The sequence below is a fragment of the Phalacrocorax aristotelis genome, chromosome 12 (assembly GCF_949628215.1).
Source record: "Phalacrocorax aristotelis chromosome 12, bGulAri2.1, whole genome shotgun sequence".
NCBI classification, from domain to species: domain Eukaryota; kingdom Metazoa; phylum Chordata; class Aves; order Suliformes; family Phalacrocoracidae; genus Phalacrocorax; species Phalacrocorax aristotelis.
The window spans coordinates 17,906,250-17,932,674 of NC_134287.1; the positions used below are offsets into that span (position 1 = coordinate 17,906,250).

At 43.2% G+C, this 26,425-nt stretch overlaps 1 protein-coding gene across 15 annotated transcripts in view; it reads right to left on the minus strand.

Annotated features, from left to right (window-relative positions):
- Positions 1–22,449, minus strand: part of FGFR2 (fibroblast growth factor receptor 2) — an 85,244-nt gene extending 62,795 nt beyond the window's left edge. For 4 of the 15 annotated variants that reach the window (XM_075107412.1, XM_075107410.1, XM_075107411.1 and 1 more), the window contains exons 1-3: positions 21,924–22,438; positions 17,378–17,634; positions 1,242–1,316 (exon numbers count right to left, since the gene is read on the minus strand). In XM_075107412.1, coding sequence (XP_074963513.1) covers positions 1,242–1,316; positions 17,378–17,634; positions 21,924–22,168 — 577 coding nt within the window. In that variant the 5' untranslated portion in view covers positions 22,169–22,438. Of the gene's footprint in view, positions 1–1,241; positions 1,317–1,997; positions 2,265–17,377; positions 17,635–19,924; positions 20,001–21,923 lie in introns of those variants that run through there. The other 11 variants (XM_075107407.1, XM_075107406.1, XM_075107403.1 and 8 more) reach the window with 6 other exon arrangements.
- Between the last annotated feature and the right edge of the window lie 3,976 nt (positions 22,450–26,425).

Below are 26,425 nucleotides of genomic sequence, written 5' to 3' on the forward strand. Positions count from 1 at the left end.
AACACTAACATTACCTGAGTTTGTGGCTTTTGCCTAGACAACTTCTTTTAAAATCATTGTCCCTTTTCCAAACTCGCCAATTATCTTTGCTACCACATTCCTTTGTCAGAGCAGCCTCCAGCTGCTTAATCTCAGCCACTTCAAGCTGCACCTCTGAATCAAACCCGGTTAATCACACTAACAGATGGCAGGGGCCAGACAGGCAGCTAAGAACTTATATCATTTTAAATAGCATCTAATGTTTCACAGCTTCAGACCAGGGGTAGTCGTATACAAGAGTAACTAACTAGGGGTGCTGAAATCAGGCTCATACTTTATCATCTGAACAAGTGTTTCAAGCATACAGTTTAGCTGCCAATTACTAATCAGGCTGAGGAGCAAATATACTACCTGGTTGCTGCGTTTGGTAACTAGCCGACATCTCCCATGAAGGATTTCTGTGTTCTGTGTGTTATTGACTTTACAAAGCACGAGCGACAGCAAACTACCAGTCACCACGGGGATTTTGCAACAGCGCATAGGGGCATAAGGAACCAATATGAATTTTACATATTTTTTTTCTTAGTGACTGCTCTATCTAGAGCCTATTAATAGCTTTCCAAATTCTCTAAAGGGACTGAAGTTAACATTCAGATAGGTTTAAGACTCTTTTTAGCCCATTTTCATGATGCTAAGTAACATAAAATGTGGTTTTAGTGCTGATTACTTTCTTTGCAAAAAACCTTGAGGTCCTTTGCAGACGAAAGAACCTCATTGTCTCCAAATTCATTCTCCCTGGGGAGATTTCTGCCAAGATTAAGGATTGAAGGATTTACTTCATTACAACTTAATTTTATTTTTAAAGTTTCCACACCACCTTTTAACAAAATGAGCTGGATCTGTGTTTCTTCTGTTAGATTTCAGCTCAGGTTCAGGGGAAGTTAGTTCATCTTTGAGAGTCTAAACCAGTCAAAGACTGAACTTCAATTCAGGAAGAAAGGAAACTGCAGAAAAGCTAGCAAGAAGGAAGAAAGAAAGTACAGACCAGTAAAGTGTGTTTAGAAGAATGTTAGTTTATTTTTCTTTTTCTTTTCCAAGTTTATGAACTATGTGAAACAGAAAACAGAGAAGGACAAAGATACCCCATTTGACAGCCCATGCAGTTAACAATCAAGAAGCTCTGAAGGCAGGAGTGCAAAAGACGGGACATTATTTTCCAGGTGGATCTTGCTAGTGACTTCTGGCAGTTCGCTGTTACTTACTCATCTGGTTGCTGTCATTCACAAAGTCCTCGGACCCATCATTGTCATCTTCATCATCCCCAGAGGAAAGAGCATCTGCACATTAAAAATAACCAAGTCTTTAAACCAGCCTATTTTTACAGACGAATAAACCAATATGCTACATCTTTGATTATCTATCAAGAAGAATGGATGTTACATTAGCTGTGCAGAAGCTATAGAAAAAGAAAATCCAGCCACAAAGATGTGAGTTATTCTTATAAAATTCTATCAAAAACCAATTAATAATCCTGAAATGCTACAAAGTTTCCAAAGGGAACTTGCTAACTCCAAAAATTTCTTTCTGCCTACAATTTTTATTTTTCTTAAAGACATTCAGTTGAACAGAACTGAGTGTCTCCAGAACGATTTATCTTTAAACTTAAAGGATGCGGGACTCCTCTTTTCCTCTTCTGATGCAGGGAAAAAAACCACTTGTACTCATTTTACCGGCTTTATCATCTTCACAACGACTCCGTATAATCTAATCCTGTCATAGTGGCGTAAAATAGAGGGCTATTCAGCAGCTGTTGATCACTAGAGACCTCATGAAGTAAAAGGAGCATAGACAAACTGAGTCCATTTCAGGGTCAGAACAAGGCGGGAAATACCTGAAATAAATACAGACTCAGCTCAACTCACTGTGCCCAAGTGGACTGTTTCACATTACACCATAATGTGTCTTTGTATCACATTTTACAGCTTCTACATGCAAAAACCTATGTTTAACTCACTCACCTGTAACATTTACAATGAAGTACAGAGTATCACTGTCTAGGGTCCTAACAGCAGTGCAAGCATAGAGGCCCGAATCTCTGGGTGTAGCATCCTTAATTTGTAAGTACTCCCCAATAATCACTGTCCTATTGTCAGGCCCTAAAGGGACCCCATCCTTAGTCCAACTGATCATGACGGCGTCTTTCAATTGACAGCGTAACTCAAGCGGTTCTCCTGGAAGTGCTGAATATACATCTGGCTGAGAGATTTGGTATTTGGTTGGTGGCTCTGCGAAGGTGGAAGGAAAGGAGGAAAAAGAAGAAAGAGAAGGGAAAGGAGAGAATTTCCAAAAAAAGTCAGTGAAGGCCCTTTTCATCCACAGAAATCAAGTTATGTTAAATAAAAAAGTTTCATCCAGATTAGCCCAGTAATCCATCTTGTAAAATTGAACCAAAATAAAGCCTATCCCCTATCTGCATGTGAAGAAGTTAACCACAAAGTTCATTCCCTTTTGATCAGTGTCTCAGCATATGCCTTGTCCCGAGTGCCACGCAAAGGCACAACCCTTCTCACCACTCATGGCGAGCCGACGCTGGGGAGGTGAGTGCTGCTGAACCTGGGGCTTCGAAGAATTTGGAGGAGGCAGGAGGAGTTCAAAAAGCAAATTCAGTTTTACATCTTAGGATTTGGGTCTATGATTCAAACGAATATTTTTTTTTAACCTGAAAAGAGCTGTGTTGGAAGAAAAGGATGGCCAAAGAAATCCCTCACTAAGCTAATAAACAGGAGCTCCTATACACAGCATATATGATGTCCTTCATTCTTCTCCCTGCACCCGTTCCAAAGTCTTTACATTTGCCTTCTACACTGCCAACTCTGTTCCCAGTGACAGTAACTTTTTCCTTTAATTTTTTTTTCCTTCATTTCTTATTTCACAGCCTCTCCTGAGCAGCAGACAGCAGAAACCCGGGAACACAAGCAAAGCTTTCAAAGTCACAGTGGACACAGAAATTAAAAAAAAAATGGCTCATCCATCAGTTCCCTTTTGTAACCAAATAACAAGAACATCACCAAACCACAGCCTTTTTCCAGAAAAACATCCTTGGAAAACTACATCTGCCTATCGTTACTAGAGCTTTGTCACCCCCTTCCAAGGAAGGGAACTGCAGCCCCAGGGAATCCAGAGCCATCTCCACAGGGGCAGCGGGACAGCTCAGCACAGCGTGGGGGGACCCCCACACCACACCTCCAACATATTCAAGGGGCACCCAGTACGGGGACTGCTTTTGTAACTGCTTTCTCCCTACAACCACAATATCCCTCTCCCACAAGCCTCCTGGCCTCGCCAAGGCAGGCATGAAAAGTAAATAAGGGAAAGCGGCATGAAGGCATCTTCTGTTTGCTCACGAGGAGGGTCACATCGCACAGACAGCTGCTCCCCGGCACACATCCTTCCCCACACAGGCACCAACTGTGCACCGCTGTGTGCTTGTATAAATAAAACACACACCTCTTTGTTTGGGAGTCTGAGAGGATATTGAAATAGATGACTCCTTGGTGTCCACCCTTGCTTCTAAGAATACCGAAACCCTGAAACCCATGTTCCTTGTCCTTGGGGCATGGCATTGTCATTTCTTGTACCTCACCTTCAACAGAGAAGTCTTAAACAAGCACCACACGTGAGCTAGCCTTTGTTTGGAGTTTGGAAATGCTGAAGCTGTCAGTAGTTTAGTTTTGGGTAGTCCTGTGAGGAGCAGGGAGTTGGACTCAATGGTCCTTATGGGTCCCTTCCAGCTTGAGATATTCTATGAGTACCAGAAGCAGCCACCGCAGTGGGACACTCGTACATTTAGATATTGGGTTATACTGATGCACTTGAAAAATAGCGTGCCCAATTTCTCCTCCCACTCATCCTGGAATCATGTAATTTCAGGGAGTTCAGTGGGAGTTTGCCCAAAGCAATGGGAGACCAGATCCAGTGATGTGCCCTTGCAAAGCAAGCAAAGCCTCTCCTGGCTTTTTCCCTAGGGCAAATGTGTTTTTTTCAAACCACTGATTTCACACTTGCACCACACCAAGGCAGTGGCCAGAAGTAGTACATAACACCATCTAAACAAGATCAGTTACAGAAAATGTAAAGAATTCTTGTATTTAGATTTTATAACAAGGTCTCTAAGCTTTCTAGTGTGCAAAGCTCCATTTCAAAGTCTAGGACAAGCTACAATACAGCTTTATACTCCTTACAAACTAATTCAGTTTTGCTGATACAGTCAAGAATCCACAGATCTGGAATGCAGGTGTTTCACCAAGCACCATACTATGCTGTTAGAAATCTAATTTCCAGGAGGAGCACATGCTCCTTTCTATGTAAATTGGTAGAAATGGGTATATCTGAGTATACTTGAAGTTTTTTTTTTTAACTCAGGTTCCACTATCAAATTTAATAATGATTTAAAAAAAAGGTAGCTGAAGCCAGCTAGCTAATTTGCTTTGAAGTTTTTAAGGCTTCTTCCTAAGACTTCTTTGGGCAGATTGGTTGTTCATATACAATTACAAGGAAAATAATTTTCTACCTCCCATCCTTGATTTCATCTCTTTTTAAACCTATTATGCTCAAATTCACACCAAGTCTTTCAACACAAATCCAAACTCAAGAGCAATAAATTTATTTCAAAATAACAAAAAATTTCCTTTTACAAGGAAAATTACTGGTATACTAAAGAAAAACAAGTTTCAGATCAGTATTAGCATTTGGTGAATATTATCCACCTAAATTTCTTTAGAGTATCAGGGAAGATACAGCACAAAGTGTTGTCAAGAAATAATGAAGTCATGTTTGGAAATAGTGAGTTATTTCAGGTAAGCCTTTGTGTTGCCAAACTAGAATGTAGCAGCACTTAAGACTGTCACTTTTTATAATGTTTGCCTATAAACTTTTTCCAGTGTGGGTTTGAAATGGTGCCCAAAAGCAAACAGAGAACAGGTGGGATTCTGAGGCATAAGTCTGCCCAACAGCTTCACTGCAAAAATCAACCAGTTTAAACTGTTAAAAAATTCCCTGCAGCACATAAACAACTTACACTGCAAAGTTAACTCTCTCCAGGACACCGCACAAGGATTTTCACACCACTCTGAAATTTAGGGACAAATTCTGAACTCATGTGCATGCTGTACCATCAAATCAATGGTTCCCCTGAGGCTGACATCAGGATTATTTCCCCTATTTCCATGTCTTTTGAGAGTACCAGAGAAATGCTGCTGCAAGTTTGCTCAGTCCTCACTCGTATCCATCCTCTGGTGTTTTAAGCAGCATCCTCCTGAATCTTCACTTAGTGAAAACAGCTAGGTGGGAGACGGAGATAACCCTGCAGAGCCTGCACCACCAAGCAAGGCTTGATGATCTGGTATCACCTTCATGCTCTTCCAGCCCTCTCTGAAGCTCTGCCTTGAAACTGTATCCTTCAGCCATCACCATTAGCCTGTAAATCAGCCCTTTGCTGGGGAAGCTCTGCACAGCCAAGGGAAGGCAGCACAGGATGCCTCTCTAAGCCAGTTCTCCTGCAAATCCTATAATCGTGGCATTAGTTCCTACTCCAAAGATGCATTAGCTGATGTGAATAATACCTGTCTATCACCCCTTAAAAAACAAACAAGCAACAAAAGCACATGTAAAATTTCTAGTGGTGTTCTTAAACACTGGAGGACAAGGGAGGGGACACTGCTTGTGCTATTGTCTGCTCTCAGCTACATCCTTATTTGTAATAGCGGTGCACACAATGTATTCTAACTTTATAGGTGGAGCTATCAAACAATACCACCATGGAAAACCAAGTTGCTGTTAAATAAACGGACGTGAACTTTTTCTTTGCCTGCTCATACAGTCTCGCAGCATGGTTTATGCCATCAGATGGAGTAAATAATGTTTGTATAGAAACCATGACTGCAACAGAGGACTAGGGATATTCCGAATGTGCTATTTCAGATTATTATGAGATATGCAATTACATTCCAAATCATGCTTCTATTCAAGATTCAGTCACTGAAACGAGAGATTTATACTTCCTTAGGTTTTAAATTATTATTTGCCTCCATTTATTAAAATATTAACAAAGAACTGCTTATCTTAAGGCTCAAGGCATTTAGTTACTTAGTTACAGAGCCAAATAATTAAACAATCATCTAATAGCTAACCCCAGCAAAGATTCTCACACAACTCTCCGTAACACAAAAGCCTCAGACCATTCAAGCCACTTCCCCTTCAAAAGGCTTTAGTAAATAACTAAACACTCACCCTGGCGTGCCCAGAAGGGTCAGCAGACCTGACCTGTCAAGAATCCAAGAGGTTCATTGCAAAACTGGATGTCCCCATAGGGAACGCCAGGCTGCCAACCACCACCACTACTCCTGCATCTCCCACCCTTTCTCCCGGTTTTCCTGTCATTGATTGAGGACTATCCAGCAAGGTCACACTGGATGAGCAATGTGGAATGGGGATGTTGAGCTATGCCTGTAGCAGGACAGCCATGGACCCCATGACTTTGAGTCAAACCCAAGCCTTTACACTCTCTCCAAGAGGCAGCCTCTGCCAGATCAGAAAGCCCAGGTGTCATCAGTCAGGTTTGCAACCTTCTCTCCCACCTCCCAGATGCAAGCTGATGGGCTTCTCCCTTAATTTAAGTTGCCAGGCTAATATTATGAGTAGCTCCATGTCCTCTTCTGATGATGGATGATAAACTCAGCCTACAAAAGAAACAGCCACTGGTTTAAAAATGCAAAGAGTCAGCTCTGGCCATGGTGACTATCTCCTGTTAGCTAACAGCAAACCAAAGCCACAGAGGCTAAGCACATCTCCTTATACAAAGGGTGACAAAACGGTGTTTGCAATTCATTCTTCTGCTTCTCCAAAGCCACTGGATTCCTGCTGTCTTATTTGTACTGTGCTTCTGTCAGCTAGCTGCCAGCTATGCCCAGCTCCACCTTTGCCAGGCATAATCAGGAAGTCTCTCCCTTCTGATACAATACTTTCATTTCCAAGTTACTAGAAGTTCCTTCTATAATTTTAAAATGTGAAACAATTTTAAAAACAAATCTTTTGTCACTGTGAACACCACCCCAAAAAGCAGGAATCATTTTCCCCCATCCCAAAGTATAAAAATACTAATTGCTCAAATCTGACAAAAAAGATCTAGGTCTTGTAGAAAAACTTCATCAAACAGCACCCAATAGGAGATATATGTGATACTTATAAACATTCAAAAATGTGGCAGATTCTAAGTCTTCACTTGTTCCTTTAAAACAAGTTCCCCAGCTGCTCTGTGTGAAAGCACAGCGACTTCTACAAAACACTGAGCACCAGACTCTGCAAAATAAATTGAGATTTTTTTCCTGGCATCTTCTTTAACCCTACTATCCTTGTTCTATATGGACCTAGTCATCTGATGGGTACAAGAGGTGAAACCAGACCGAAAAAAAAAAAGTATCTGAGGAACAGGAAAAGTCCTTTTGCCCTGGAAGTAAACATCTGCAAAACTAAGTGTTGCCACATAATACATGCCTGGTACTCTAGCGTAGAGCTTCCAGCCACGCTGACCTGCTACAGTGCGGACCTCCAGCATCATGTCAACTCCTATTGAATGTTACATATACTAAGATCATTTAAAAAAAGTGAATCTTCTCCAGTTGAAATACTTGCCAATGTCATCATGGGTAAGGGAAAATATTACACTGCACTAACTTGTTTTGCTAAGCTTTGAAGACTTAGAAAAATAAATAATTCTGGTGAACAGCAAAGTTTCACTTCTTGCATGACTCCCTGGCCAAGAGAAAAGTTCTGCATGTGCACCTAAAAGTTATCCCCACGTGATTTCATCTATCTGCCTTGTCTAATGCTCTTTGGCAGATGAGCAATCACAGAACTGTAAGTCCTCGAGGTAACGATCCCCAAGCAGCATTTAGCCCTGGCTACAGACACAAGGGCCTCATCAAACCCAGCAGAACAGAGCAGTGGGGGCAAAACTCACAATGTCCCCTGATATTTTGGTGTGTTGGCTGACAAGGGGTGAGGTCCATGAACTATTTCAGCACAGTTTTGATGGCTGCAAAGCACTTGGGCTGATGGGTCTCACCCCATGGTTAAAGGAAGAAGACTCCTCAAAAGGAAAAAAAATTCTACTTGTCCAGGCTTCATGAAGAGATTAAAAATTCCTACAACTTGTAGCCTGCTTGCTCCTACCTGTCTTTATAGTCGCGATCGCTGAGTTATGGCTGCACAACCACGTAACATGCATCAAAAATGCCAAGTATCACATGCTCATGGGCTTGGCTGTGTGCTTTATGCTTTTGGAAGCCAAGCCAGGGAAGACTCAGAGCATGCCAAGTTCAAAGTAAACAGCGGAGAGACCAGCGAGGCCACCTCCCGCTGCTGGGAACTGCCCTGCAATTTCTTCCTGTTTGTCCCCATTCTTCACAGTCTGCTCCTTACAGGATGAAGACTTCTTTATACAACATTCATCATAGGATTTATCTCCAGATATGGGATGCAGCAAGAAATGGCAAAGCATGAGTATGTCTTCTGCACAAAGACTTAAACACCATGGAGGGGAGAAAACACCCCCAACCTCGAGCAGCAACACCAAAACCCCTAAAATTATTGTGGTGCCTTTTATAATTTCATCAGTGTGATGGGAAACTACAGGCCATCTTCAGGATTTGAACCTTTGGTTCCAAGCACCAAATCTTAACGATTACTGTTCAAGTCATAAGCTCCATCAGCTGCCTAAAGAAACAGAGTGACAGTCTGTGTGCTAAGTGTACTGGGGAGTACAATATAAACCTAATACACATGTAATGCAATCTTAAAAATAATTAACTACTCTTTGAACTCATTACAGAAGAGTCTTCTCATGTAATCTATTATACAATACAAAGGGGAAATGTATCACCTTTTGCCAGAACTTCAAATGAAAAGCTGGGGGGAAAAAAAAAATCAACATTTCCCTCTCAAAAACACAACCCAAGACTAGGATCATTTTCCCATTGTTTCTACTTTCAGACATCAAATCTCCCTGACTGTATTCTGCACATAACCAAGTGGCAGAGCAATTTAATCAACTCCCATTGTCCAACTTAGCATTAAAGTCTGCTTGGGAAGCGGCTCCATATAAGATATACAGCTCTGGGAAAAAGGTATGAGCACGTATATTTAGTCGCAAATTATTTTTCTTGGTTTTAATTTTTTTTTGCATATATTCCAATCTGTAGCTTTTTCCACATTCTTTATTTGCATTTCAAGAGCAACATAAAAACATAACAGAACATAGCACAAATCCAAACATAAAAACACGGCCTTTTTCTTCCAGGTTTGCCAAAGGCCACGCTTGGGACTATTACTACTCAACATGCAAAAGAAATAAATTACAACTGCGAGGTTAAAAACTGCACAATTTTATGTTTGAGTGTTAGTTCTGGATGCAAAGGACATCTATTCAGATTCCTATAAGCAAGTCAGCAGTTGTTTCTTTTGTACACGGTCCCATTTTTACTTGACTACACAAATCCTTTCAATTTTAGCAGCTCGTCTGGAAGTCTCATCTTGCCCATTCCCCTGAAATTCCTAAAGTGGGATTTGAAAAAAAAATCACTGGAAACAATATCCCCAAAACATCCCCTCAACAATGCATATAAACCATAGGATATTCTCCAAATACTTCAAAGCATACCAAGCTCCCTTTTAAGGGAGAACAACATTTAGTCGAAAGACATCAGAGCTAATTTAATTCCAGCTCCACACAGAGAACAGTTACCAGTGGTACCTGGGGACAAGGAAGGAGCAGCAGAACAAGCCCTGAAGTAAAAGCTAGGCTGGCTATCTGCACTTCCAGGTGGCCCACAACCATTTACATGACAAGGGTTATTTTTAACTTGCAGACACCTCCATCACTCCTTACTGTAGCAGTGTCTCCTGGGCACTTTGCCATACTGATGGAAGATGGTTCAAATGCTTCTGAATTGTTAGGAGAAGGGCTATTACTGCAGATTTATTACAGAGACTCCATGTTAATCCTGCACACCTGAAATACCTATGCTACCCTGGCGAGTAAACACTATCAGATAAATCTGGGTACTTCAATACTGTAACATACAGGATTACTTTTCATGATTAAACTACGTTTAATAAAACAAATCTCAAGAAGTGTTCAAAATTTAAACTGGGGTTTTTTAATTATTTTTAAGAACTGTTGGGTAACATTCAGAATTACAAATCATATTACTTTCTTTGAAACTAATTAAACATTGCAACACGGAGACACTGAGCAGGGCACTTTGCAAACTTGAAAAGCAAGTCTCACGAAAGCACTCTCTCCCCTGCTGCCCAGCAGCCAGTCCTGTACCCCTGCATACCCATTTACGCTATTCTAAAGAAAGAGTATCATGAACCTTATGTAGTTTTTCTACACCACAACTTATTATGTTTAAAAACCAAGTTGCAGCATGGTGCTCTGATCAAAGCCTGTTCCATCCAACCACAATTTAACCTCCTGCAGACTTGTCCTGGTCAGTGCAGACTGCTAAGGCATGCCCAGCCGCAGAATTCAACTCCAAACCCCACTCAAACAGCCACAAGCCCCCTGGGAGAAAGCCTGAGGCAATAACTACCATGTCACAAAACTCCTTTCAAAACACAAACTCGTGAAAAGCTGGGAGGAAAAACAAAAAATAAAACACAGGCAAAATATTATTTTCTCCTCCCCAACCAGCTTCTCATTCTCCTTTTTCTTCCTCCCAGTCCCCCAGCACACTGTCCTTTACAGTAAACCCTCACAAATGCAAGCCATTTCCTGGGTGTAAAGGAATTTTCCTCTCCTCTCAGTTCTTGTGGCCATAAGGCACTTTGCGAGGCTGCTCAACATAGGTTAATGTCCCAAACTGATAAGCCAGTTCTTTTGCAGGGGAGGAAAAGCAATAATTACACACAACGTGCATGTGAGGAGGGGAATGAAAGTAGGTCAGATCTCATGACTCCTCAGCTTCACTGAGGTTCACCAAATGCTTTCACTTAAAGCCATTTTTAAAATACAATAAAATAATAGCAGCAAGGCAAGTGAAGGAATAAGCACGGTAGAATTCAGCTAGCACTTAGTTTGCCTTTCTGTCCCTCTCTTCGATGTGGGTAATGTCATTCATGTGGTGACAAGCAGCAAAATGGCCTAAACCAGCAGAAAGCGAAGCCCATGAGACACATCTCTATACAAGGTGCTGACTACTCTGATACTCAGAAGTAGGTCCAAGAAAACCAAATTCATAAAAAAGAGGTTCTTTTACAAAAAAAAAAAAAACAACCCACAGTAGTTATAATTAAGAGGTGAGAAAGGATAACCTGGAGATGTACATAACTGGTATAGGAATTATAAACTGTTCTTAAAAGTAAAAAAAAAAAAATATCCACATAAATGTTTACCCCTCTTACAGAACATCTCATTTTGTCAATAGCCTCATTCAGAGGCACAGTCCCCAAGCTGTAAATGCCGACGCAGTTTCGCTGATACTCTCAACTCTGATGGAAACCCGAAGGGCCAAACTTCCAGAACAGCTCGGCAGCACTCCAAGCACACGTTTTGTAATTACAACAGGAGCTGTTGGCTGCTGCACTCTTGCAAATCTGGTCTTTATTTAAGATTTGCCTGTATTCAGAGTTGCTCCAACTTCTCTCTCCATCAGTTTAAAAGCCAGTTTAGTCCCCAGTACTACAAAATGGCATCTCTGATTTTGGGGGCACGCTGAGCCAAATCCCCCCAAGAATATGCTACGGACACACAGCGCGATGTGCTGAACCTGAATTCAAAGGTCTGAATTTCAAATCAGTCCCCAAATTGCTGTAAGGATAATTTTACCCCGGCAGGCTCCAAGCCAAATCAAGTGTTGTCCAGTTTCCCACAGCCTCCACAAACACAAACCAGTGCGTCCTGGCCAACTGCAGAAGATGCTCCCACCAGACCAGCTGAGATGGAGCATCACAGCGTGTCCAGCCTGCGACCAAGGAACCAAACCCTCAGTCACACTAGTGCAAAACTCCAGACTCTTCATCATTTCAGACTTGTTTTGGGTTCCTGATGTCTTTTCAGCATTAATTTTGCACTTGTCTAACTACACTGAAATAAATTTTCTCTTCCAGTCAAACCAGGTACACTACTACAAATAGGCAAGATGTAACTTGCCTAAGTGGGTGATGGTTCTTTAAAAACATGGATTTATATTGCTAAGGGGTGCTGCTTCGAAGAAAATCTCCTCTTTCACTCTAAAGCTTCAACCTTGAGGCCTCACAATTATTCAACACTTAAAAATTTGACCCTTCTAATAAGGAATTCTTCTCTGTTAATGATAGAAAAAGAGACAGTTAAGTATTTTTCTCACACTCCCATCTGTTCCTAAACTAAATATTCATTCTAAGAAAATACTAACCTTTGAATGTATAAAGCAAGTGATCATTTCTACTGAAGCTGGGAATAAGCATATAGAAATATGCTCATTAAGAGCTCTGCTAGGGCTACTATTAAAACATCACAATAGCCCATCGTCTCATGCATACACAACCTTGCATAACTGGAGTTGTCAGCATTTTCATTGTAAACTCTGTTTTCAAAGGTTTCTAACTCGCCTGTAAAAAAAAGTTACTACAGCCTGAAATTTGTTGCTAGTTGTCTTCCAAGGAAGAAACAATTTTAAGGTTAGAAAACTATGTATCCATTTGAGTTGGTGGCTGGTCTGGGGTTTTATCTATAACAAGTGGTTTAAAAAAAAATAAATAATACCACCCCCCCAACCCAGTATCTTTGAAAACCTTCTGGCTTAAAAAAAAAAAAAAAAACCACAACCAACCACCAAAACAAAAAACATTAACGGAATCAGATTCCTGAAAGTTAACTACTTTTTTCTTCAAAAAGCTGCAATGTAAAATACGGCAGATAAGCCTGAAATGTGCAATTATTTGTGCTACTTTGCAAAATAGTTGCCACACTGACACATTACCAACTCCCAGCGCCTCAATAACAACCCTACTCATGCCCAATTAGTCTGCAGCTCAAGCCCATGCCTCTGCTAAAGGACTGTGGATTTTAAACGCAGAATGGACACATTAAGACTGATCTAATCTGGCTGCTTGTACAATTCCCCAGAATCTCAACTAGCAATTCCTGCACTGGGCCAAATAACTTACTGAACCGGATCTCACCCGAAGCTGTGGGGATGTCACATTCCTCTGTAATGGGCTGTGATAATTGCCCTTCCTTAAAAAAACACAAACCCTCTGATTTAACTAATCCGTTTCAATTGTTAATCATAACTTGCAGATATCAAAGCCACTGCTCTTGTGAGAAAAGGTAACAAGGGAACCCTGAGTGAACTTTTTGCTTTATTTTTCCTACCAAATTGGAAGCAGCATCCCGGTCCTTCTCCATCACCTCTGCCCCAGGAAGACGATCACTGCGCCGGGTCCCACCAGCCCTGCAACCTCTCAGCAGGCTAGCACTGGCATGGACAGGGAACCCCAGGATGGGGAGCACGCTGCTTCCCATGGGACAGCAGACATCCCACCACCGCAGCATCCCTCCTCCACACACCGCAGCCCCGCCCACACCCTGGGAGGCTGAGAAGCACCCCACAAGACCCCACATCCCAATCCAGGCAGGTTGTGACAGCCAACAAAGGATCTCCAAGTGGACTGTGCTAATAACCACTGTGACCACAGGTGACATTAACCTTGTGACCACAGGTGACAGTAGCCTTTAAGCAACATATTGCTCATACTATGCAACGTTTTTACAAAAAGGAAGGTATTACTTTGGGTACCGCACTGTACATGTTTGTATTTTTATGTTGTTTAGTGCCAGCAAATGGCTGTGACAGAGTTAAAACCCAAATGACAACTCATTATTCACTTCAGAGCCCACCATAAGCACACATCACCCATTGAAGAAGGTGTCTCTCCTTCACTGCTGTTCCTATGAACCTCCCAAACGCACATTTAAGGCCATTTTCAACTACTGCTTTTTCCACAGGACACAGAATTAGGCTGTCCCTTGTGGAAAGCTTAAATTAGTCCTTTGAAATTTGACCTAAATTAAAAGAACTGAAACGCATTGTTACGGGCCGAGGCAGGGGCTCTGAGTGGGTGCTCCAAGGACAGCGTCAAGGCACTGCATGTGGGGAAGAGACTAAATTAGCTACCCAGCAGAACGATAACACACAGCTTGGGCAAGGAAAGGTCAAGGGAGAGCTTGCTATTTATCAAATATATGTCTAAACTAATTATTCAGTTCACAAAGTAACCCTTCAACCTATGTGTGCGGTCAGAGCCCTTTTGAAATGTTGGCTATCATCAAAGGCCTTCATGGCCTGGGTACACAGAAAGAGAATGGCTCCTTTGTACACATCGAGGTAGGCTTATTTCTAAATGTTTGAAAGCAGAAAGTCTTTTCTAGGATTAAAAAACATATATGTAAACACTTGATGCAAGATTTAATTCGATAGTTTACAGTCCCCAACTAGCTCCTACAGGTCCTGTTTCTGCTCACACTGCTTAACAGACTCAGATTCTACCATCACAGCTTGAGGAAGAAAGCACCACAACCAATAACAGCCATACTCAGGATCCAGCCCTCAGTGAGCTGAGCACCCACAATATCAATATTGACATTATAATTTACAAATGCTCAAGATACCATCTTCAGTGTAGATACTTTCATATGTACCAGAGTAATATCTAATGGTCACAGATGAGGCTGAGCTCAACGAGTCCAGCGTTTTATAAAAGCACCAGCGAGAAGCACGCTCCCAAAGATCTGACTGATAGTGGATAACCAAAACTAAAGTACCTTGATGCATGATAACGTCTTGCACTATCCTGCACACTTCCATGCAGTTGATCATCCTATTGATAAATACCGCTTGTACCAGAGTACGTACTTAAACCAGATACTCTGAAGAAAACAGCTGCAAATGTCCCTGAAGTTGTTTAGCTAAGAGACAAGAGCATATTCTCTATTACAATGAAATGAATAAAAAGCCACAGCCTCAATTCCTGTTAATGTTGCATACAGCTTTTTGAATATTCTGAGTCACCAAGACAATAAATAGTAACAAGAAATAGTAACAATAAAAGCACCTATCAGAAAAAGACAAAATTTAGGGCATGTCCATGAAGGAAGACTTAGGAACAAATCAACACATGTCACTAAAGGTCATGTCCCCGTTAACCTTCTCAGCTGGTGTGAAATGTCATAGCTCTAATGACTGCACAGTCAGCAGCCCTACCGAAAATTTACATTATTAGAGCACCTGACCCCCCAGATTAGCTGTGGCCAAAATGTCTGGCATTTACTAAATTAAAGAAGAAGCCTGCTTTGTCTTTGAAGAGATCTTTTTTTGAAGGTTTTTGGTTTGTTTTGTTTTCGGCTTGGAGAGCTTGTGGGTGGTAGTGATGGAACCCGGAGAAGGTAATTGTGTAAAAACTTGGTATTTTTTTTTAAAGGGGTTTAACAAAGTACATAAAGGACATTTTAGTTCCCAAATCTCAGATATAAATCCCACACAATTCCCTGTATTCTGCAGCATAAAAGCTCTTATTATACCATTAACTTAGAAGCGGTTTTGGCTTGGGGTTTTTTTTTCCCCCCTCATTTCTGGTAATGATTCAGGTTCTCACGTCTAAAGTTGTTTCATGTCAGTAACATTCCTGCCCAGGGAAGAGGTTTTAAATCCTTTTTGACAATTTACTCTTTGATAAAACCCAGATTCCACCCCCTGGATATTCACTGTGGAAGAAACAGTTTTAAACTGTGCTTTTTAAAATAATAAAAGCTATTCTGTCCCTGAGAAGCTGAAAAATTATCAGGCATCATTCAAAAAAAATTTTCTCTTCTCCCTGTAAAATATGCCCATTCTTTCTGATTTAACCCCAAAACTAAGGGACCTCACTACAAACAGCTAATCTGAACCAGAATTATTCATGGTTTTGTCATTCCTCTGAAAAGTCAAAAAAGCACCAGATGTGCAATTAACAAATCCTATAGTAAGTGGTGATGAGAGTTGGGCTTTTTTTTAATTCTCGAGTTACCTTCAAAAGTAAAAAAATAATCTTTGCTATCAGCAATGTCCGTGGCTGGCAGATGACAATATTGCTATGTGTTGTTAATTTTTTTTCAGGAATGCTTTTTAGGCAGAAGGGCTCATCGTCTCTAAATAGTTCATCCCCTGCCATCAATAAAAATGTACCTGGAATGGATTTGAAAATTGTGTTAGATGGTGACATCTATTTTTAGAGGCAGTGGATAGAAAAAAATAAGTTTTGCATGAAAAGGCATTAAATAAAAACAAAGCTGTATCCGCGGACACGAGCAGTAGAATGTGTAAAGGCCAAATTCTCTCCAGCAAGCTTGCTAGATCAGAAATGCTCTACAGACCATTATATTGGTTTGACAGTTGAGTTATCAGAAATGTAATGAGTCCTCCATAAGATAAAACCTTATGAAGGAAGAAGCCTTGCTTTCCCCCTAAGGTCCTCAAGAGAGCAGGAAAGATCTTATACAATAGAGTAAAATAATTCTTAAATACAATCAACTCGCAACAATAAAAAAACAGCCCCTCCTTAGATCTTTAGAGAAGAAAACCACTTTGCAAAGCTTGAGGAACGAATATACCTAGAACATACCAACAGGTACAGGCTCCAAATAGCAGATTTTATCAAAATACCTCTTCCAATGTAAAGTTCTCAATTAAGCTTTGCTTTCAAAGTAATGAAGCGCAGTCCTTACTATTCAGATCTCAACACTTAACACCTCCAGAGCTTGCGATCCAGACACTGTACTGATTGTTCTTGGATATTAACAGCAATAGGGAAATTTATTCCAAGTACAAACACCTACAAAGCTGCAACACTTTTTTGCGGAGTGCCTGGCAAAATTAAACATTCAGGCCACATGATTGAAGACTACTGGGATTTGTTTTTCTCTGAACTTCTCAGGTTAAGACAATCACAAAGACACTCAGCTCTACAGCCATTTTGTTCCCTGAGATAGCAACACATGTATGTAAGTGCAACACAAACTAGTTTCCTTAAAGACCCATTCCTGAAAACTTTCAGCTGTACACCTTGATTATACAATGTGATGACAGTCACAAGTGAAATAACTGGCACCACTTGCTTGCCTAAGATTAAATAAACGCGTGATTGCATGACCACAGCCCATGTGTGAGCAGGAAAAGTCAAAAAGCATAACTCTTCAGGGCTAATCTGTTACTTGCCTGAGATTGACTAAAGCACATAAAGATGTTGACTACTATTTCAGACATTCAGGCATTTAAAATTAACTTACTTTGTTGGAATTAAGGATTCTAGAGTGATTTACCTTCAGGTTCCAGCGTGGTGTCTTCAACAACTAAATTAAACGAAGGTCGAGCCAGGGAAAGTCCAGCCATGGTGACCACCACCAGGCAGATAAGGCAACCCGAATCCCAGCTGACCATCTTTTTAGAGTAAATTCCTGGTCCATTTCCATATCTCCATGCGGACTTTAATCCCATCTGAACACCTCTAGAGAAGCATGGAGAGAAAGCAGTGCCTTCGGCCAGGGTAATACCTCCTCCCTTGGAATGACGGCTGCTGCTGTGGGGAGGAGAGAGATTTAACACTGTCAGCAAAAACATCTTAAAACACAAACCAGAAAACTTCAGAAAGCCCCAAACAGAGCTGAGGTGAGAGGAAGGGGAAGAGGAGGATGGGAAAAATAGTTTTCCAGCTTCAAGAATATGTGAAAAGTGAGTGACTTTTCACTTTTTGTTAGCAGTTTCCATCACCACCTGAGGCGTAACCAAGTCCTCCTTGTTTTCACAAAATCACTTCTCAGCAGATATTTAGAGAGCTATTTTACTGACAGAAAAATATACAGTTTTTAAAGAACAAGAGGCACACACATGTGCAGGCACATAACCTGTAATGCTACAAAATTACCACAATTATACAAATTATATTCTTGTTATTGTATGAAGGTTTCTGTAACTTAGCCTTGTTTTTCATTTCTTCACCTAGGCAGTTCTGCAGCCAGCTGAATTTGCAAGAATTCAGTAATTTTCCACAAGAAAAACAGTTGAAAAATACTCTTTCAACTTGAATAATCTGTAAAACTTTATTTCACCTCAGAACTTCCAGCTCCCCTATGGAGATACCTTCTTCCAACTCAGTTCAGCTTCCTTTTAAAGCCTTGAGAGCCCCGTACAGGTGAAAGGCTCCAGTCTTTGCAGGGATACTGGTTAGCTACATTGCAATACAGGCAATTAAAATCTGTATAAAGAGTGGTACGGATTGCAGCTTCAGAGGAGACCTCGCCAGCATAATTTTCCAATCACATACACTAAACAGCATGTACACGTGTTTCTCTTCTCTCTCTCAAAGATGCTTATTGATATATATTTTTCAGACAGGGAGAAAAAAAGTCACAGAATCACGGGTTGGAAGGGACCTTGGGGATCACCTAGACCATTTTATTCACAGTAAAACTGATTTAAATGGACAGAGTTAACTGGTAATCCAGGCGTGCACTGATGGAAGAGAGAAGTGAAGTGGTACCAAAGTAAGTTGAAACTCCCTTCAGGGGACCCTGGTGCCACCACACTAAGATGCCAGGTGAGGGTCAGAAGACCATCCTCACAGGCCGATTTAACAGCTCAACCAGAAAATTAGACCTGATTTTCCACTTCAAAAATAAAAGATGGTAAACCCCAGCAAATGGATAAAACAAGTAACTGCAGCAATTGTTCTAGTCTGGCTGATGACTCATCTTAGACCTGATGAAACTGAATTTAAGCTTAAGAAGCACTTGTCTTGAAGGGAAAAATAACATTAAAAACTCTTTTTCCCTCCTGCTCTCACCCTTTAAAAACAAACAAGACCGAAAAAGAAAAAAAAAAAAAAAGGGGAGGGGGAAAGTGTAGCCATAAAGGCAAACTTCTCAAAACTCCCCATTATTCAGATGTGGTACCTCAGCATATGGTACGCAGAGACGTGGACAAATATTCTCCCTTTATAAAGCCAACCATCAAAAAGTTTACTCAGGTCTTATTAGCCTTTTGCTAGCTGCACGTACAGATTCACAGTGCTAAGGACAGGAAAGCTGTTGAGGCATCTTTTATCTTGGGTACTATATACAATAACTTCTGGAGTCAGTAGAAACGGATTTCAGATGACATAAAGAAAGCACTTGGGGAAGTAATTAATACATGGTATTTCAGGCAAATTGCTGATACTTAAAGTTTTTTTCTCCTCAGCTGATATCAGCTCAAAGCTCTGTCCCTCCTATTTAAGCACAGCGTGAGCATCCCAGACCACAAACTAGCAACTACTATTAAATCTCCAGTGAAAACACCACCAGACCACTGCAAAAACATTTGCAAAGAGCTTGCCGAGCACTTCTCTAAACAAGGGCAGAGCAGGTGTAGAACTGAAGAGAGCTGTCTCTGGGACCGGTTTGCATTTGGTGAAAGACTGGAACAAGCCCTCCTGGACTCCACCACCCAGGTCAACCGCCTGACTCGCTGTCTGACAGCCACAGCTCTGTAGCTCAGTTTATCCAGCTGTAAAGCAGGCAGAAATGCTAATTAACAGACTGGATGTAATGCTAATTTAATTTCCATAAATCATCCTGTAAAGCCCGACTAAAGGCTATGTGTATAAATGTAAAATTCAATCATGATTTTGCAAAAAGAAAACATACCAGAATGCTAGCATATATTCCAGACTCTTTTTTTAACAGCATTAATTCCACTTACATTTCAGCTGTCTAAGATTTTTAGTCTACATTAAATGCCTTTGAAAGCACGTTTGTGGTTTGTACCCTCACACACCTCAGTACCTTGTGCTGAAGTGCAGCACAAAGCTACTTGACCACGCGTCTTCTCACCTGAACATCTGCCAGAGGAAAGAAGGGACTCTCCATCCACAGGGCAGCAGAAAATTCAAAACCAGGGCTTGCAAAGATGTAGCAAAGCAAAAAAATATCAGAGCTCTGGACCCATCCACGGAGCCAAACCACTTTTTACTGCCACGACAGCGACAGGGGTTCAAGGACTGCCCTTTCCCAAAAGAAGCAGAGTTCAACGAAGATGAAACAAAGCTAAATTCTTTTCATAGTTAAATTGCCACAGTTGCTGGGGGACGACTCTCTGGAAAGACCTCCTGTGCTGGATAATTATGTACCTCTATCTCAATGTTTGGAACACAGCCCCAGCATGCTTTCTGGCCTCCACAATTCTGGCTTCCTGACTACAATACCATAATCCCTCCTGGAGCCTCAGACTCAGTGAAAGCCACACGTAGTGTTTATTTTTCCCCTTGAAAGGGAACTCTGTCTCTCTTCTCAGCCTACACTTTGGGGAGGAGTTGTCAGCCTCCAATGATTGATGGCTCTCCTTGCCACTTGCTTATCAAGTCAATTTTCACCTCGTCACATACCTGCCCAAATTTCTTTGCCAAACTGACAAGCATGGGAAAGCAGACTGGTTTGGGAGCACAACAAAATTCCTCCAAGCTGTACTTGAGTTTAAACACACTCGCACACACAAACAAGTAGGACTTGTTCAGCAGTGGCATTAATTAAATTCAATGCTCAGTGTTCTTTTTAATCTACTTCCATTGTTGTTTATAAGATGTTTATCACTCCCCAGGGAGAGTACAATTTGTAGAGTATGTTAACCAAATCAATACATTGCTCATTGTATAACTCTTCAGCATCTTTCTCTATTAGGCCAGGAACAGCAAAATCTGAATAAAATATGGATATTCCCCCAGAAAGAAATCTCAAGTGCCCTAAAAGCCAGAAGCCTCATCAGAAAAATCCAGGTACATGAAGCTTTAAAGCTAACAGCTTTATGTATGCGTACACACATACTGATAAATGCATATATACATACACTATATATATACATACTATATATATACACACACACATATTTATCTAACAAGACTTTTCACCATAGTTCAGTCTCCAAGCAAATCTGAGCATCATAGCTATTAAACATTAATTCTGGAGGACTAATGGGAACCGGCTGGCAGCTTCAGTACTTTTTTCATTGTTTGAACTTCTTTCATTTGCTTTCCAGGACTATCCTGTTTTTTTCAAGTCTTTTACCACTAAGAGATCAGGAGGGGGAAAAAATCTGCATTTTAATTGACATTCCAGAGGGAGAGAGAGAAGTCCAGAGGCTGCTGATTGCTGTCTATTCAGCCCAAACAGGCTTTTCAGATGAAAATGAGTAAAGGCTAGTGGAAGATTTACAGGGATTTGGTACAAAGGAGACAATGAAGTTTTAAATGTTGATAGCATTTCACACCAAACGCATAATGGGTCCCTGCTCGAACGGGCCGTTTTGCATTTAAATATATATTTCACTGAGGGATTCTCTTCCCCCTTACCTGGGGCGGGGGCGGTGGTGTGCCTCTCCCCCGGGCCCGGCGGGGAGTACCGCCCGCTCGCCGGGCTCCGAACCGGGGGCTGCGCCCACCGAGGCCGGGCGTCTCTCCTCACGCCCCGCTGTCACGGCTAGAAGCCCTCCCCAGAGAGCCCCGCGCACCCCGCGGCCGGGAGAGGGAGGACCGGCGGGGAGCCAGCGGGCGGCGGCGGCGCTCGAGCTTCCCACCCCGCACCTCAAAGTCGACCAAGTGACAGAAACACCGACCCGCATCCCACATCCCCGCGGGCTGCCCAAGCCCCGCACCGGCACAGCCCGGCGGGCACCAGGTGCGAGGCCGGGGGCCGGCAGCCAGAGCGCGGCAGCGGGTACACAGTGCCGAGGAAGCGCCGGGACTCCCAGCCCTCCCGCCGCCTCGCAACCCCTTCGCTTTTTAGGGCTGCACCTTCTCTCCGCCCCGCTCCCCTGGCCGGCCCAGCCCGGTGCCATTACCTGCAGCGAGAAAGCTCGGCGGGAAGGGTCCGCTCCCCCGCAACAGGCGGGCTGAGGCGCGGAGCCCAGCAGCGGCTCCCCGGGATGGGGAGGAACTCCTCGGCGGCCGCGGTCACTCCGCAGGCGGTCCCGCCGGGCCCGGCTGGCAAACCCGCAGCGGCGCAGCGGGGCGCATCCCCCGCGGGAGGCGGCTGGGGCAAGCAGGAGGGAGACGAGGCGAGGCAGGAGCCGGCCCGGCGTCCCATCCCGTCTCCTCACTCGGTTGCGGCGGCTACCGCCTCAGAGGGGCGAGCCCGCCGTGCCCGGCGCCAGCAGCCTCCTCCCCCGCGCGGGCATCGCCGAGCAGAGCGCCGCGGATCCCGCTCCGCTCCATCCAGCCGCTCTCCCCGAGCCGCCGCAGCTTTGTCAAGCCGACAGCCCCCCTCCGCTGGGTGGGTGGGTTTTTTGCCGGTGGGTTTTTTTTTTCTCCCCTCAGCGTACTCCCCCGGCTCCCTCCCTCCCCTGGTCACTCCCCCAGCTGCAACCCGAGCCGTTTCCTGGACGGCGCTGCTCGGATCTGCCAATGGCGGCGGCCGCGTCTCGCAGCCCTTTCCCCTGCTGCCGGCCCGCCTCAGCCCGACTCAGCGCAGTGCGGGCGGAGAGCCCCCGGCCCCGCTCCCACAGACGGGCTTCCCTCAGCAGCCACCTCAGCCGGGGGTCGGGGCCGCCTCCCCGGCGGCGACGTGGCGTGGTGGCCGCTGAGAAACAGCGTTAAAAAGAGGGCAAGAGGGGAGCGGGAGTCCCCTCGCCCGGCCGCTGCCTCCCCAGGGGAGCGGGGAAGCGCATCCCGCAGCGGTGGCAGGGCGGGAGGGGGAGAAATCCGGCACAGCTCCGCGCGGGGTGCGCCACTAAAAGTTGTCCAACAGTTTGGAAAGGACAGACGGGAAGCACGGCATGTCCCGCCCGGGCGGCGCGGTTTGGTGTGGGCCTGGCCTGTGGCACCGCCAGCCCGCCGTGGTGCTTCCCTGGGCCCAGGCCGTTCCCCGTGCAGGGCGGGGTAACTCCTCACACAAAAATGGTACCACACAAAAATGGTACCAGCTCAACAACTTTACCCAAAACCTCTCCAGAAGGTTTTTTGGCTCCGAAGCCGTGGCTGGCCTGTGGCCGGTTGCAGCTAGAGAGGATGGTTGGACAAGAGCCACTCAAAAAGCCACTCTCCGTTTAGGAGCCGTGCAGTGCAACGCGTGACTTCGAGCGCCTCGTGAATTTGCCTGACAGCGCACCTTCAATAATCGTGTGTGTGGTGCCAAAACAGGGAAAGTTGTCAAACAGTTATGCATACATCATTCACCTGGACACACAGATTTAAAAACTGCATAGTACTGGTACTCAAAATTCAGTATAACTTCACCTGATACTTGCTTAATAAAACATTTGCCTTAAATACCGTTAACTGAAAGGTTCCTAATACAGAGTCCGTGCAATGCTTGCTTTGTAGAATCAGCTCAACAACAAAATCAATGAGCAGTGGTTGCCTCAAATTAAATCAGTGTTGATCAATTTAATGTTACTTTATTTAGGCATAGCCCTACTGTACATTTTATATGGTGTGTGCAATATTGGTCAAGGGGATTTTCAAGGACTGTGGCTGCGCAGCATAGTGTAACTCTCTATTTGCATACCTCCAGACACCAAAAACTTGAAAATTAGTTTTCTGTAGAATACGTACATACCTCCCAGAAGTGTGTTCCCAGCATCACCAGCAGTAATGCAGGCTTTATGAGGGATGGTAGGCAAATTTGTAATTGATTAGAAATACAGGTTTAATTTTTTTTTTTTTTGGTTCCTAAAGCAACAGACATCTGAATGTTCTAATTGAGAAGCTGAGATGTCACAGTCAAGATCCAATTTTCCCAGCTCTGGGCATGTCCATCGCCCATTGAAAACATTGTTAACGCATTCTCACATAAATTATTGTCTGAGACAGGAAACTGCAATACCTTTCCCCATTCATTGGTATCTTTGCATACTCTGAAAGAAAAGGAAGCATTCCACTAAAAATGACAAATCAGAACACCTATTCCCAATGTCTGGAAGCACATTTATTCTTTTTCAGGATGAAAAGATAGCAGTCTATCAATAGCAGCCTTTTCTCTTAAATGAGCCACATTCTCCTAAAGTGGCCCATAACCGCCCAACTCCTCGATCTGAGAAAAGGAGAAGCATGTTTGGAATTAAAGGCGGGGGGGGAATAAATTCTGTCATCATATTTAGGCTTCAAGAGATCTCAGTGGGCCCAGGGAACCTTTCATAGTAGTTAGGCTGCTGAATGAGAGCATAATCTCTTTACAGTTTTTTCCTCGTCCTCTCAAAGTAGCTGGGATCTTTTCTGTGAGCCCTCCTGCACGTGAATGGTGTGGCTAATAAGCCTATTAATGAGGTTCCACAGCAGAGTGTGAATAGGTAAATAAGCCCCAATCTGTTGAGGTTCAGGAGCAAGGGCAGTAAAGCCATCATGAACTAAAGGTGGCAGTTTGAACTGAAATAGGGACAACAGCTCCAGGTTTCAGGCAAAAGAATAGACAGACAAGGCACACATTCAGGCTCCTTCTACCCCCTACCGAGTCCTATTTTCTTTCCCATTCTTCCTCCTTTATAAAATGTCTTGAGTAGTCACCCATTTTTTCAAAAGCTCTTGAGACGTCCTTTTTCATCCTGGCAATGATACATCAATAGGGAGGAAGGAAAATGAGGACACCAATGCTCCTTTGCACCACAACTTTCAAAAGCAGGAACAGTGCTGTCCCCCCTCACATATGGAAGCGGGGGAGGAGAAAGAAAGTTAAATTGAATCTTTCAGCCCTGCCAGCTCTTTGTCACTGCTGTCAGCTGGACCCTGGTCTCCCCTCCACTCACAGGCAGGGATACAGTTAATGTTCAACGGGGGCACGGTACAAGCGAGGGGCTCCAGCTGCAGGGAAGGCACAGCTGGGCTCAGTCAAATCTCCACTGCAGAGCAGGCAGAGGTGGGGAGGTGAATTCATTTCCACCTGGCATCTCTTTTACCTGCCTGGCAGGGTAAGGTGAAGATGTGCCTGACTTCAGGCTGCTCCTATGATGGATCCACAAGAGCCCAACTCAAGGGCTTTTAGGGGTGAAGGTAGAAGGTTAAGCAGAAAACAAAGCACTTGTGTCTATGGAGAGATGAGGTGAGAGAGGCAACCTCTGCCTTCAAGTAATGTGGGAAAAGTCACGTTAAAAAATAACATAACACAGAGCTTCTGAGCACTCCTCAGTTCTAATCCACACAGAGTTTCTGACATTTCTTTTAAGTGCTGGAGATGTTAGTGTAGTCACAGCTCTGCAGAAAACAGCTCCTCCTTGGGACCCCAGCGAGGAGCAAGCCCCAGCCCCTGCCACATTGCAGACAGATGGCAAGGGACGCCACAGGTACCTGAGGGAAGCAAATTCTCCAGTACTCGTCTATTCTCCAGAGGGTGGACCTGATGACATGCCACATTTCTATCTATCTGATGAAAATAGGTATATAATACAGAAATTAAATAATTTTTTAAAAAAGAAAACCCACACATTAAAGCTTTAGAGAACTATGAGGAAAGATCCCCTAGATCCTAATTCAGCCATGTACATCACTGAGGGTTTAGCTTCTCCATGGACAATGGGAAGCAACATTTCTTCCCTGTTATTGAAGCTGTCCTGTCCAAAATTTTTGCTTGACCATGACAGATACAATTAAATACTTGTCCAAGATACCTTTTTTGGTTGAAGGACTTCTAAAGCTAACTGCCTAAACCCAAATTCTGGTAGCTAAAATGTTTACCTGGTTTCCAAAGCATTTATGGTTCCCTTTCCTGGCAGCTTTGAACTTTTGTTTTAGGGTGCCAAAGAAGCAAATCATAGGAACCCGCTTCTGAAAATCTTTTTCTTTTCAAAGATAGGCAAAGTTGCTCCATATATTTGTCACTGTCTTAGGGGAGACATGAACCCTTTCCAACATAAAAACTGCTACTGGAAGACTTCCATCACTAGTCCTCGCCGTGTATTACTTCAAGATGCTGCTAAACTGAAAAATTGAAATAAGAGTTTATTTTAATGCCAGTAGTTCCAATAATTATACATAAAAGTGTGAAGCAGACAGGCTACCAAGTTCTTTTGCTGCTACATGCATACAAGAAGCGGGGGGGGGGGGGGGGGGGGGGAGGGCCTGTAGTTCCCAGTCTACAAAGGTATAGTTTTACTGGGTGTTTATCACAAAAAAACCCCCTCATTTTGGTTAAGCCATGGAACATGGCAAATTAATTACTTTTGCCTATCAAAATTTGCTCTCTCTCTCCATTATGCACAGCAGAATCCTCTAAGAGATACTTCTTCAGGCACTAAGGCCAGGCAGTTGGTAAAAAGATATTATTTTCACTACTATCATGTCAATGTCCTGTAATAGCATTTTGAGTATCAACGTTCCCTCCAGACTGTTATGCCTTGTAGCCATGTAACCTTTC